The 15119-nt window shown below is 39.3% G+C and overlaps 1 protein-coding gene across 8 annotated transcripts in view; it reads right to left on the bottom strand.

Annotated features, from left to right (window-relative positions):
* CBLB (Cbl proto-oncogene B) overlaps window positions 1-15119 on the bottom strand; it is a 192184-nt gene that overhangs the window by 22478 nt on the left and 154587 nt on the right. For 4 of the 8 annotated variants that reach the window (XM_037907747.2, XM_037907754.2, XM_043538540.1 and 1 more), the window contains 3 exons: window positions 13310-13459; window positions 11784-11878; window positions 1309-1449 (listed from right to left, as the gene is read on the bottom strand). In XM_037907747.2, coding sequence (XP_037763675.2) covers window positions 1309-1449; window positions 11784-11878; window positions 13310-13459 — 386 coding nt within the window. Of the gene's footprint in view, window positions 1-52; window positions 553-1308; window positions 1450-11783; window positions 11879-13309; window positions 13460-15119 lie in introns of those variants that run through there. The other 4 variants (XM_037907760.2, XM_043538541.1, XM_037907766.1 and 1 more) reach the window with 2 other exon arrangements.

Here is a 15119-nt window from a genome sequence, read left to right as displayed (position 1 = left end):
CAGCTGTAGAGCCAATGGAGTTTATTCCTACGCAGCACTCTCCTTCTTTCTTGCATGTTCATGTTTCATCCATTCTTCCTCCACTCATATAGGCAACTCATCTCTCTACTACACGGCTGACTTGGTGGAGAGGTTCCCAAGTGGGACAAACAAAAAAGCCCCTGATAAACAGGTCCATAAATGTAAAGTCTTAAAATCCTGTCTGTCCCATAAAGTCAATTCTATTCAGTAACATCGAATGTCTATTAAAAAAAAAATCAAAAAATCTTTCCCCAGAAGAATAGGTGGGAGTTTAAGGGTACATGACTAGAAAACACTCAAAGACCAGTTGAACATTCACATCTTTGCACAGAAGGTCGTGTCAGCATTTCTGTTAATAACAATAGCCTATATTTCCAGGAATTTATAACTTCGACAGAAGTAGTGATCAGAAAGTGACCTTTTCACCACACTGGACTAAATCTCTTTTATTAAACATGTGTAAAATCAGACCTTAATTGGTTAAGTCTGGAATGAGGAGAATGTTGAGTTTTATTGCATTGACATCACATTCTGAAAGGAAAAAAAGTCCTAATGTATCAATGAATTTTAAGCTGCAGAAGAGTCAGAACTTAGTAGATCAATAATTGATTTTAAGATAGTACTTTTGACCTATAAGACTACTAGTAATTGGTCCCTTCTGATATTTCAGCCTTCCTCCTGATTATTATCTTCATTTCGCACACTCAGATTAGCTTTATGAGTCAGGGACCAAGAGGTTTGCCATGAGCCACACAGCCTTCAGCTGCAATGTCTCTTGAGTCCAAATCTCCTTGCCACAACCCTTTAATGATTCAGAGACTGGCAGTTCGCAGATATTATTTTAAGATATATTTAAAGTGAAAGAGAAATATTAAGCCTGAATGAAAAATGTTTTCTTCCTGTGAAACACAAAGGAAGGTCTTCTGTGAAATAGGTTCTAAATGTTTAAAGAAGTTGCTATAACTCTGGTACACACAAGGCAAGGAGAGAGTGCAACCATGGGAAGTACTGCTGTATTTTGATAGTCACAGTATATTGATTCAAATGTGTTCTGCATTTTGTTACTGAAATTCTGAACCACAGAGTTTAATGGCTTCTATTCTCCTTCAACTCCATCAGAGGAATAAAAGGGCATGAATAACCCAAGCATGAAAAGATTACACTTTAGAAGGCAGACAGCTTCACCATGATTATAACCAATTAGATTTTAGAAAACCTGTCAAAAGTTCATTCTGAAATGATTTTATTCTCCTCTCCAAAGCAGTGCAATGCTGCAAGCTACCTTACCTAGTATGAAGTTTTATATTATGACAGTGAGGTGGATGGGAGCTCAGGGATACAGGATGGGAAGAAGGAATCTTGTACTCATCTTCTTCTACATGTTCCCTTGACTTCTCAGCAAGGGAATTTGTTACAGGAATGACGCACCTAAGAGAGGGGGGAAAAAAACAAACAAACATGCCCAGCATCAGTTTAACTGTTGAAGAACCATGCTTGATCCAACACTAAAGAAAACAATTTCTCGTAAATGTCACCAGTTTATAAGACAGTTAACACAGAGAGATTTCCTGTCAGACTAAACAAAATTATGAGATTGTTTTTCCCCTTCCCGTATCACCCATTCTTAAGACTGTACAGTGGAGCAGTTGGTAAACCTTGGACAGCCAGAGAGCTACTCTGTCATCAAATGGAGTAGCAGAGAGCCATGCAGACTTAAATAGATTTAAAATACAAAACATCCATGTAAGAAGCTTAACCTGATTATATTTATCAAAGGAGCTAAATGAAGGTTACAGTAAGGCAACAATATTTTGAGGGGCTCAACAAGAGATCTGACATTCACCAAATCTGATTCTAGCAACAACTCTGCCCTGTCACAGGTTTGTCTGTGTTTTTTAGATTTAGTTTTTGAATTGTCATTTTATCTTCCTACACAACTGCCCTCATTGTTACAAGGATGTGGTGAATTCTTAGAATAGAATCATAGAATATCAGGTTTGGAAGGGACCTCAGGAGGTCATCCATCTAGTCCAACCCCCTGCTCAAAGCAGGACCAATCCCCAATTTTTGCCCCAGATCCCTAAATGGCCCCCTCAAGGTTTGAACTCACAACCCTGGGTCTAGCAGGCCAATACTCAAACCACTGAGCTAACCCTCCCTTCCATAGAATTCTAGTAGTCTATGAAGATGTCATTTGTAGTTGAGGAGCTACAGGTTGGAAATCAGTGCTGGTGTGCGGCCTGACTTACAAGATTTGGCTGCAGATCCAAACTTTCCCAGAATTCAGGCCTCTCTCGCTACTGAAGCAACAGAGAAACCTGCTTTTTCTGATCAGACTGAACACATGCTACACTGGAGTTAACAATAAAAATACAGGCACTTCTAGGACCCTGTCCCTTTCATCTGTCACACGCCTATACTGATGCAGAGGGCCCCGATCCCAGCAAACCCAATTAAGTCATACTGAATTGTGGAGGAGGAGCACAGAAGTACTTTCTGGGGACTGCACACTGCTTGTACTCTGCAAAGCCCAGCTCAATGGAATCTCCTTTTACACTCATGTGGAGGGGATTGGATCCGGCAGGAATAAGAAGGAACACTGGCAGTGGGTCAGTAGCCACACAAATCCAACAAGTCCCCTGCTAAAGGAAGAGGAATAAACACAACCAAAGCAATCGCTATTGCAGTGCTGGAGGTCGCAAGAGCCGTCAAATATTACCACTGCACAACCTGGGAAAGGTTTCCTCCCATACACAGTCAGTCCCATGTTCTTCTACCTGGCCGTGGTAACAAGTATGGGATTGGCTTTAAAAATACAAAAACGGAAGAAAGTACTCTAATCATAAACTGAGTATAAACAAAATTATATACAAAATGTAATTCCTCAGCTAGCAGCGACACATGGAAAGTGCCACTATGAAAAGAGAAAACCTTTACGAACAAGGCTGACATTCGGTCCTTTGATCTTGGTAAGTGATGACTGGACACGTTCTATCTCTAGTGAACAATTTTGTTTTGCTCTCCACTCCTTACTGTAAACCTATGTTTATAATGATTACATTCCACATCTAATAAAAAAATTCACAAAACACCCTCAGTAGGAAATGGTAAAGCTTTCTTATGGTTGTCATTTACTTCCAACCTTAAATGAAACGGTCATAGACAATGTTTAAGTCTTAAACTAATTGAATAATAATGGTAAGGAGTGAACTGCCTTAAAATAATCTGGATAACAGGTTATGAAATATCATGCAATCAATAATGGGTGTACCGCTCATTCTGAAAAGGTGCACAATTGATTTAAGAGACCTAGAACAAATGCACATATGGTCCTGACAATTTTTATGCATTGTATCACTTATATGGACAATATATTTGAGATTTTATAGACCTTCAAGCCACACTGCCAGGCACATCTGTTTAATAGGGTACTGCGGGAGGGCTGAGAGTCACAGAGAGACTTGAATTTGAAAGGGGAGTGGGCTTCATTTCTAGTCCTTTGGTCCAGCTGATTTTCTTAAGGGAATAGAGCTGAACTGAACTCCCTATCAAGCCATTCCTGGCTTCCTGTTTTCACAAAAAAAACCCCCAAAACCAAAACAAAAAGTATTGAAGCATCTGGCACAGTGCATTTGTACTTGATGGAAAGCAGTGTTTTTTACCGTTTATACTAAATAGTGTCTCATGACTACCAAACTCCAGATGCTACTTTAAAAGGATAAGTGTGGCCACTATAGATCTAGCAAATCACGAGTGTGCAAAAGCAGAGAGAGAAAGCAAAAGGACGGCTGCACTAGAATGAAGTATGTGGGACATTTGCTAAACATATTCAAAGTCTGGAGCCCCTTAGTTCTTTGAAACCTCTCAGATATCCTTTCCTGCAACCACTAATACTCTTTTGACTTTAAAAAAACAAGCTGTGAATGGCAGGAATCCAATTTATTTTGTGAATACACAATAACCGAGGGCAGATCTCTACTGAAAAACAGAAGAAGATTTACGGAACTAAATTCTATAGCTGTCTGCACTGTAGTTTTCAGCCACCTTCTGTAGAGGGAGCAAAAGGCCTTTTGTAAATATAATAGTTCAGGCTGACATGACTTTTTCCAATCTTTGATTTAAATATTCCTAGTTAAAACTGACAAGATGTTTGTGTCACTGCCCTGTGCCCACCACATAAGGGATGGAAAAATGTAACAGAAGGACGAGGAAAGGTCAGAATCCATAGAGAGGAAGTTCAAAGACCTGCACAAGAGGACTTCTCTCAGATTTGTGGATCAGTAGGTACTGCTACCTTGCAGCTCAAGTTCCTCTGAAGACTATTTTATTACTTGTTAACCTTTAAAGCCATTCTAAGTTAAACTCTTGCAACACCATGGTTTGAAAAAAAGATGTCCAATGCTGACCAGTATAGAAATAGTTTGCTATTCTTCGTTTTAAGAAATCATATTGGACTTCTGGTTTATACTCCACATACTATAAATTAACCGAGAATAGTATAGAAGGAACAGAAGGCTATTCTTGAGAAAGAAACTGCCTGTTACTAAGCCTTCATTATTCTACTATTAGCATAATGCTATTCTAATAAGGTAGATACACAGAAAGCAGAGCAGGCAGGTATTTCTATGGAATTTGTAATTGTTAGATAAAAATTATTTTGTGTTTCACAAACAGACGCTTGTGCTCAGAGCAGGATTTTATAATATGGATATCTATCATCGATTTATTTGAAGTTATCCAAAATTTGACACTTCAGGAGAGGCTTTGATTGCTTCCCTCAGATTAGTTCTAGACATTGTTCAGAGATTTAATTACAAAACTGGTTAAATCAGATGTACACTCCACTATATCCTGTGACACAAAGTACGTAGCGTTCCTATATTTGGAAACGTTATTTCTAAAATTTATTTTTGATATTTACATTTTTTAAAAATTACTAATACTTTGAAAGTTCTGGAAAGATTTGTGTACAGGTAAAAAGAAAAATAAACAAAACCCACTGAAGTAATTTTTAGTCTCACCCCTTCTCTCCCCCCCTCCGCCTCCCCATTTGGCAGTGTTTGAAATTTGAAAGGTTGAGTCAAATCCTTATCAATGGTGTCTCAATATTTTCTGGTTGTTTGAAAAGAAGCCAGATGTCACCCTCTTTTTCATGAAGAGTATTGATGGCCAAAGGCAAATCAGGGAAAGCTATTAAATCAAAATAGGTTTTTGTCACTAGTTGTCAAGTCATTCTGAGGCCAGATCAGTTTTACCGGAGGAACTCTGAGCACACTGACAGTTCACAATTATTTACATTGCAAGCTCCTGTGGGGCAGGGGTCTCTTTATTTATGGGTAAAGGGCTTCACAAACCTTGGACGTTGGGGGCTCAATCCTGCAAGGTGCTGAGCACTCTGGCCTTCATCCAGCAAATCATGCAAACCAGTATGACTCCTCAAATGCTTAAAGTTAAGCATGTGCTTAAGTGATTTCCTAGATCAGGGCTAGAGTGCTCAGCATCTTGCAGGCTTGAGCCACTGTATACATAATGCTACTTCCAATGCCATTGCAGGAACAATCACAGTGAATTAAGGGTGAAATCCTGATCTCCCTGAAATCAAAGACAACATTCCTATTTAATTAAGTGGGGCCAGGATTTTACTCTAAATATTTATTTTCACATATAAAACAATGGAAATAAATAAAAGTAACAAAAGAAAAGGTAGTGGTGGGGGGACATCCAGAGTGCTTTATGCTATTTTCCCCTAACACTCTCAAAGCAATTAGACATGTGAGATATATTCATTAAATAAAGAGCTCTTGGAAGATCGAAATTCTTTACATTTTATTACAATTTTATTGCCTTTTCTCACAGAAAAAAACCTGCTGTGGTATACCACATATTACTAGCAAAAAGGCAAAAATGACTTACTCACCTAAGTAAGGCAAGCATGATTTTGCTAGAAATAGGACAGCTTTTGAGCAAAGATGTCTTATTGTATGCATGATGTGAAAAATTACTTTCATACTTTTCTTCAGTGCAAACTAGCCAATTAGTCAAAATTGCTAAAAAAGAGAAAGCAGATTTTGAGAGTATGTAAGTCATAGGAAAGGGAAAAAAGTTCACACTAAATTCCACTTAACAAGGAACACAGGCATAAAAATGATGCAGTTCATTAGTGATCCATACAATAATATGGATTTTGAACAGTCCAATACCAACAGCATAATTATTTTTCACTTCGGGTCAGAAATTCAGTCGCAGAGTGGAAAATACAAATTAATACAAGTCATGTGCTTCATGAAGATGCAACCAGTGGGGTATGCATTTTACTTAATTATGAGGGGAATGTTCTTTTGCAATATAAAGTCAACTCAACACGTTCAAAGGCCATTAGACAAAACTTGAGATTCTGCAGGAAGATCAAGGACCTAAGATGAAGATGAATCAGCAGGACACAGGGAAATCACAAAGTTAACAGCAGCCCAAATGATATGGCACATCTGATAAAAAGAAAAAAAACAAAAACAAACCCACAGACAAGGAAAATATAAACCCTTCTGCAACTAGTGACAATTGTTTGCAACTGCAAAATATTGTTAAAGTTCTTTCAAAAGTTTTCCTGTACTTTTTTTAGAATACTTAAGACTACCGTATTCAAATATGGCAGAGGCAGGGAAAGTGAGACATATGGGAATATCTTCCCAACGCTGTAGGCAAGGTACAAATGGATGAGGGATATACAAAATATATGAAATTTCAGAAGGGAGACAGTGCAACCTAGTGGAGGAAGCACTGAACTGGATCTAAGGAGGCCTGGCTCCTATTCCTGGCTCTGCCAGAGGTCTGCTGGATGACAATGAGCAATACATATCGCTCCTCTGTGCCTCCGTTTTCCCATCTGTAAAATGGGGATAATGATACTGACCTCCTTTGTAAAGCACTTTGAGATCTACTGATTAAAATGCTACATACGACAACTATTATTTAGCAGCTTATTTTAATCACCTTTTTCTTTTACTGAATTAATCATGGCATTTTGGTTGCAGTAAGTATTTTAATCTGTTTCTAAAACAGTTATCCACAAGTTTTAAAAAGTCTTAATTTGTTCATTTTGTGCCCCCCAATATTTTTCTTTACTACTAGACAGTTTAAAAATTCAATCAATTTGTATTTAAAAAGGCTCTATCTCGCAACAAATAGCAGCGGTGATTTTTATCTTAATCATATTTAATACTTAGTAAAAATATTTTCAAAATATTTCCTGAATTTCTATGTAAATTTACTTTGATGTCTGATATTTCAGGTGACAAACATTGTGCCTGATTTCTCATTTACATTTGGAAGTGGAAAGGGGTCTTAGTGTAAATGAGATCAGGCTCCGAGAACATTGAATTAAAAAACCTAGTCCCTGACTTCGCAAGATCTGGTTTCCAACTGGGAACAGAAAACAACAAAAGGAAAGGATCTTAGTGTCCGTAGTCCTGATGCTGGAGTTACTTTTATGAAAATAATTGAAAAAACCCACTGTTCTGTATAATGTGACCTTGCTGCCAGCCACGGCTAAACAGAGGCTTGAGAATAGAAAAGATGGGGGATTTAGGTCAGACCGCAGCAGAACATCTATGGAAAGCTAGAATATCTTTGACCAAACAGAAAACAGTCTGACATATTTATGAGGGCTAATGGCTCTCAAATTTTAGAGAGAAAAAAATTTGTAAAAATATTCTCTCAACCATTTCAAATTTCATCAGGCTGAACCTTATCCATGTTATACGCTCAAAAGCGATTTTTGTTGTTGCAAATATGATCTGAGTTCATTAAGCTGATTAGTTTTAAAAAGCGCAACACCTATATCAACCTGGTTTCATATACTTTGTCAAGCTTGGGTCTAGATTATTAAGATCTTTAATTGGGTCAATTTGAAATGGGACATATGTAGTATTTGCTATTATGCACAATGATAATTTTTCTGCTTTAGCACCCATACCATGCGGCACAATTATAGTTGTATATCCTGAATTTTCTTAACATAAAACCTTATACACACCAAGGTAATATTTTTTTAACTTAAAGTGTGCTTGGCTTTTAAAACAAACAAAAAACAAAGTGAGTCATCATGAAAAACTAGAGCTGGGTGTGTATTTCTCATCAATTTTTTTTTTGGTGGAAAATGTTTCTGCAAAAGAGAAATTATCTATGGTAATATTTCAATTTTCCATCACTAGAACTGAAACAATATAGTTTCTGGTCAGATTAACTAAACTGAAATGTTTCTGTTTGTCAAAGCAAATTGACACATTTCATTTTGCATCAATTCAACAATTTTTGTCTGCCTGAGCTGCAGCGGTGCTTCCTGGGAGCTTTAGTTCGGACACTCATGCACCCATTTGCCTCTGTCCATTAGACACCCTGGTGGAACTACAACTCCCATGATACCCACAATCTCATCTCTGGCTGACCTGCTGTGGTGCACAATGGGAGTCATGTGGCTATGGTGCATCATGGAAGATGTGGTCCAGCCAGGGAGCTCAGCCCATAGAAGAGAATGGGGCCCTGAGGCAACAGTGACAATTTCAGCAGAAACAGATTAATGTCAAACTAAGCCAAAACTAAACATTCTGACATTTCCAAATTCAGTCATTTATGAACTTTCTGTTCAGGATGAAAATAAATGCTGAAATATCACAATTTTGTCTGGAACAAAAATTTCCATTTTTAACTACCTCTGAAATAGTCACTCTAGCCAATATTCTTTCTCACACAGACTGTGGGAATCAAACATTCAAATATATGCATGTACTGTTCTGTGTTTATTTGAAACCATGATTGGAATATATATGCCTGCGTTTATTACAATATACAGATGTCCAGTTTCAATATTGAGATATCTAGCTATAAGCAAGCTTCCCTCTCTTTCCCATGCTCAGACAACAATGAAAATGGCTAGAGCATATTGTGTTTAGAAACTACCCAAAATAAATTCACCTTTGAACTTGGATTAAATGCAAACAATTTCAACTCAAAGGGTGACTTTTCCAGAAAGTTGTGAGCAAATGAAAATGCGTTATAATTAAGGCTGCATGTTTGTCAGAGGTCACAGAAGTCGTGGATTCGGTGACTTCTGCAGCAGCCGGTGTGCCTGGTCCGGGGGCCACCTGAGCAGCTCAGGCAGCACATGGTCAGTCGCACTGGCCGCTGCTGAGGCAGTCTCGGGCTATCAATACCCCCCTCCCCAGCAGCAGCAGGAGTTTGGGTGTGGAAGGGACAGGGGTTGGGGCACAGGACAGGGTGAGGGCTCCGGGTAGCACTTACCGGAGGGGGGGGGGGGGCCCTCCCAAAAACTGCAACATCACCTGCCTCAGCTCATAGACAGAAGTGTGGCCAGGCAGCTCTGTGGGCTGCCTTTGCCTGTAGGCACCACCCCCGCAGCTCCCACTGGCCACGGTTCCCGGGGGGTGGAGGCAGCGCGTGACCTGTCTGACTTTTACTAAAAATATCCAAGACTAAAACGTAGCCTTAGTTATAATTAAAGTGTCTCCTGTCAACTGCAGTTTTATTATAACCTTTATGCTTTGGTAAAGAGTGGCAGAACAATGACATTCTGAGCTACATTCACCCTTAATGCTGTTCTCTTCCTGCTGTGCCTAAATGTTACAGCAAATTGGGTTTACAAAGATTTCAAAAGACTTGGCAATGTCACATTCTACTGTTAGCATCTACTGAAAGAAAAAGAATTGTAAGTACGTTGACAGATGTCATTATTTTATTGCACAACTACAGCTACGCTATTTCAGTGCCTAAGAACTACATAGTGTAGGGGGGCTGTGACATGTCATTCCATGTTCTTTATGAAAATATGCTTTTGATATTGACATAACTGAGGGATACTTTATGCAAGATGGCTCATGTGAGATATCATTGGAAAAGTTATGATTTAATGAATGTGATTATCCTATTTGTATGCATGTATCATTTCTGTATCTGAAATTAGGAATATTGACAACATATCTGTATTTCAGCTATGCTACTTTGGGTGACGCCCACTGCCAACCCTTCAGGTACAACAGTGGAAAAGCCAGACAGTGCTGATGGCCCATCAACAAGGACAATGGACAGTAAAAGAGCTTAGTCTTCTTGTGACCCTGTGGGTCAGTCTGTGAAGAATGGCTACCAGGGCCTTACAGAGTCAGGTGGTCTTGTCACCTGGATATGAAAACATTACCTGGGACTTCTTGTCATTTTCCCCGGTAAAGGACGGGGGGCCTAACTAGGGAAACAAAGGACTCCTATCTTATGCAAATCCTATTTAAGGGTGGGGAGTGAGGTAATCCGGGTCGTCAGGTCTCCCCTGCTACCCCACCCAAGAGGACTCCTGAAAACAACTAAGACTGAACGGGGGAAAGAACTGGGCACAGGTTAGAAGGGCATCTGGCCAGTGAAGATTATTATTAGATGCCATGTTTAGGGAGAGAACTCGCATGTAACCAGTTTCTTTAGTGTATTAAGCTTAGTTTGTGTGCTCTCTTATTTTCTTAGTAATCTGCCCTGTTCTGTCTGCAACCTCCTTAACTACTTAAAATACACCTGTAGAAGTGAATACATTTATTTGTGGTTTATAATATAACCCAGTTTATGTGATTTCTACCTGGGGGAGTGGGGGCGAGAAATTGTGCATACCCTCTTCCACACTGAGGAAAGAAGAGAATATAATATATCTTTGTGTTTGTACTCCAAGAGAGGTGGACATCTGAATGTTGGAGCAAGTCCCTTAAGCTGCGTCTTCCCAGAGCTGATCTGCAGCTGGGTGTGGCCCTGCCTATGTGTGTGTTAGAGGAGGTTTTAAGAGCCCCGCTCAGCAAGATAGGTAAAAGGGGGGCCCATGCTGGCAAAACAGATACACTTGGTGGTATCTCAGTACATCAGGTGACTTCCCGTCACAGGGGCCATCAAGTATTGTGGGATAATACGATTTACAAAGAAAAAAATCCAGAGAGTACAACTTATTTACAAAAGAAGGTTTGGAGTGCTGTAGAATCTATTGCTTCTGTAGAAAATCCTGGCGGAAATCACAGCCCAATCAGAAGATTCACTTGTTGCTGAGAGCAACATCTGGCATCAAACAACAAATCATACAACTCAAAGCTTAAGAGATAGCCTGCAACTTGAAATGACAAAATTCACCAGACCACATTCTGGCTAGTGAGAGGAAAGTGGCATCTGCTGATCCCAACTAAATGGGTGCCCATGCTGTACTCTGCAACAATGGCCATACTGTGGGATCATCATCTGGCCAGCAGGAACTGCAGGTAAAGCATTAGATGCAGGAATAAGCACAGAAAATATAAACACCATTGCTGGGTTGGGGATGATACGTGCACGCACACACACACACACCACACTCTTTACCTCTAGACCTTGTCCTATATCTCCTCTAATGAACGGCTTTGAGTAGCTTCTCCATGGGCTTAGGAGGGGAACTGAAATAGGAACGGCTAACTTCTATTCTGCACTCCCACTGCCAGGAGCCTATACACAATGCCTACCAGAATTCATGCCATCTTACTATAAAAATGTGTGACGTGTTAAATTAGCATTACAATTACTCCCATTTAGTCAACACAATTTACCTTTGAAAAACCCCATTCAAGTTCATGGGAAATACATCCACCAGGAGAACTTCGTTAATGCTCTTTTTTACAGTGGTTCAGAATCAGTGCGATTGTCTATGTAATTAATGCATTTCTTTTATAATAAAACACCAGATAAAGATAACTTACTTTATACTAGGGAGGATGGAGGCAGCTGTGAGAGGAGGTGAAAGTCGAGGAGGGACATCATATTCTTCATTTCCTAGATGGCCATTTGAAAATTCCTGAAAAATGGACAGAAATGTTACTCGGATATTGTTACTTATACAGCATCACAGGAGTGTACCGTTTTACAAGTTCAAAAAGGTCTACTCGCCCACCCCCCAGGAGTTTGAAGCCTGAACTGATGGACACAACGCAAACACTTGCTGCAGACTTGTGCTCCTAAATCTTAGCTTCCATTAAATTATACATAGAGATTGAAACATTAATCAAGTATTAAAACTCATGCAACGTTAACTTTGAGAACTGGCAGACAGACTTAAACAGCAATGCAGAGGTGTGAATGGCCTTGTTCATAGAAATGGGTTAAGCCTGAAACCTAAAGATGACAATTTAGATGCCAACTGGTGAAAGGGCCAGTATATGGCCTCTCCAGAGCTCAATGGCATGGCATTTTCATATTGGTTGACTACTCAGATTGAGTAACATGACACCTCTACTAGCCATGAGTCTGGACCCATGCAACATTACTACCAAGCTATAATCGGAACTGTAAATGTAAACCCAATACTCTTAAAATATGACTCAAATTAAAGGGCTTTCAACAAGAATCTAGCTGGATGTAAGGGTTGGTACTTTCTCTGTGTGAATTTGGATGGGAAAACAGTCACTCTATAAACAATATCATGGACTTCTAGAGCTCCTGTCACTGGATCATGTCAAAGCACTTTACCAGCACTTATTAAATTCCCACCTCACCCCTTTGAAGTATGTATAATATTCACTTTACAAAATGGAGACAGAGGTTAAGCAGCTTGCCCCAAGTCACACAGCAAACAGACAGAAGAGGCAACCCACGTCTTTCAACTGTAGTGAGTTAAATCACAAATCCATCCTCTCTCTCTTCATAATACAAGTTATATATTTTCCACGTAAAAGAAAGTTAAGTTACAGTAGAGCAGCTCAGAGTTAGACTGGTCTAAGAATCACTACTGAACCTCTTGATAAAACTGATTACAGTAGAATCAGGAATATTTTTCTTAGGTCATTGCAAAGGCCACAGCTAACTAATGTCTTAAAAATTATAGCTGGACAGCTTTAAATCATCGTCTTCTACTTATGGAAAAGATTTCTCAGTTTTCATGAAAACCAGGTGCAGATCGTTAAGAGTAAAAAGGTTTTAGGGCAAGATACAAAGCCCACTCACCCCAATGGCCTTAGGATAGGGCCGTCAGCCAATAAAATCTCAAAGCTATATGTTTAATTTTAAATATAATTAATATTTTTATGTTACAATACTTTCGCTTCACATTTGATAGCCAAAAATGTAGCAACATGTGCTAGCAATCAATATCTTCAACTTGTGTGCCTTCCTGCAAATAAAGAATACTGAAAATACAAAAATGGTAATTTTTCAGTTTTAAAAGGTAAAGCTATACAATGTTCAGGCAATAGATTTTAAGCCCCAGGGGCATTAAAAACACTTAACTCACATGAAAAAGGTAGTCTCTGATATCAGTAGGGAAGTCGAACATTCCACTCTGACGAAGGGCATGTTCATTGCCTTGATGCCTAATTTTAGAACCTACAGTGTTCAGGCGTATACAGCGGGTGAAAATCAACTCCTCAGAAATAATATTTTCCTAATTAAAAATACAACATTTTTTCACCTGCTTGAAAAGCAAATGGAGTAATTCAAACAGTCTTCATTGGAGAAAGTCTCAAATTAGTAATTTTAAGTACTTGAGAAGTTCTCTATTTTACAGTGTTAAAGATGATCTCCAGTAATTACTGGAAAATTATGCTAGTTCTCTTTATTCCTCTAAGGCACTCTATTACCACCTTAATTTTCAAATCCATCCTTTGGAACTAGCTGCTCAAGTACTACAATATAGGATTCTAGCTATTTGTTTTGTCTTGTTTTAAAAACAGAGTTAGCAAATAAATAATGGATATACTCTGTTTTCATGAAAGTATTCTTCTCACCTGTCAAAGGACCAAGAAATTCAAGCTAAAAAACCTGAACACAGAAATACCTGTTAATCAAAAAACAAAACCGAACACTAAAAAGGGAGGGACCAATTTAAGTTAGGATACACACTTTTCTAGTTAAAAGAAAAGGAGTACTTGTGGCACCTTAGAGACTAACCAATTTATTTGAGCATAAGCTTTCGTGAGCTACAGCTCACTTCATCGGATGCATACTGTGGAAAGTATAGAAGATCTTTTTATACACACAAAGCATGAAAAAATGGGTGTTTACCACTACAAAAGGTTTTCTCTCCCCCCACCCCACTCTCCTGCTGGTAATAGCTTATCTAAAGTGATCACTCTCCTTACAATGTGTATGATAATCAAGGTGGGCCATTTCCAGCACAAATCCAGGGTTTAACAAGAACGTCTGAGGGGGGAGGGGGGTTAGGAAAAAACAAGGGGAAATAGGTTACCTTGCATAATGACTTAGCCACTCCCAGTCTCTATTCAAGCCTAAGTTAATTGTATCCAATTTGCAAATGAATTCCAATTTAACAGTCTCTCGCTGGAGTCTGGTTTTGAAGTTTTTTTGTTGTAAAATCGCAACTTTCATGTCTGTAATCACGTGACCAGAGAGATTGAAGTGTTCTCCGACTGGTTTATGAATGTTATAATTCTTGACATCTGATTTGTGTCCATTTATTCTTTTACGTAGAGACTGTCCAGTTTGAGCAATGTACGTGGCAGAGGGGCATTGCTGGCACATGATGGCATATATCACATTGGTGGATGTGCAGGTGAACGAGCCTCTGATAGTGTGGCTGATGTTATTAGGCCCTGTGATGGTGTCCTCTGAATAGATATGTGGGCACAGCTGGCAACGGGCTTTGTTGCAAGGATAGGTTCCTGGGTTAGTGGTTCTGTTGTGTGGTATGTGGTTGCTGGTGAGTATTTGCTTCAGGTTGGGGGGTTGTCTGTAGGCAAGGACTGGCCTGTCTCCCAAGATTTGTGAGAGTGTTGGGTCATCCTTCAAGATAGGTTGTAAATCCTTAATAATGCGTTGGAGGGGTTTTAGTTGGGGGCTGAAGGTGACGGCTAGTGGCGTTCTGTTATTTTCTTTGTTAGGCCTGTCCTGTAGTAGGTGACTTCTGGGAACTCTTCTGGCTCTATCAATCCGTTTCTTCACTTCCGCAGGTGGGTATTGTAGTTGTAAGAATGCTTGATAGAGATCTTGTAGGTGTTTGTCTCTGTTTGAGGGGTTGGAGCAAATGCGGTTGCATCACAGAGCTTGGCTGTAGACAATGGATCGTGTGGTGAAGGCTACTAACC

The sequence above is a fragment of the Chelonia mydas genome, chromosome 1, assembly GCF_015237465.2.
Source record: "Chelonia mydas isolate rCheMyd1 chromosome 1, rCheMyd1.pri.v2, whole genome shotgun sequence".
Taxonomy (NCBI): Eukaryota; Metazoa; Chordata; order Testudines; family Cheloniidae; genus Chelonia; species Chelonia mydas.
This window is presented reverse-complemented; position numbering and strand designations above follow the sequence as displayed.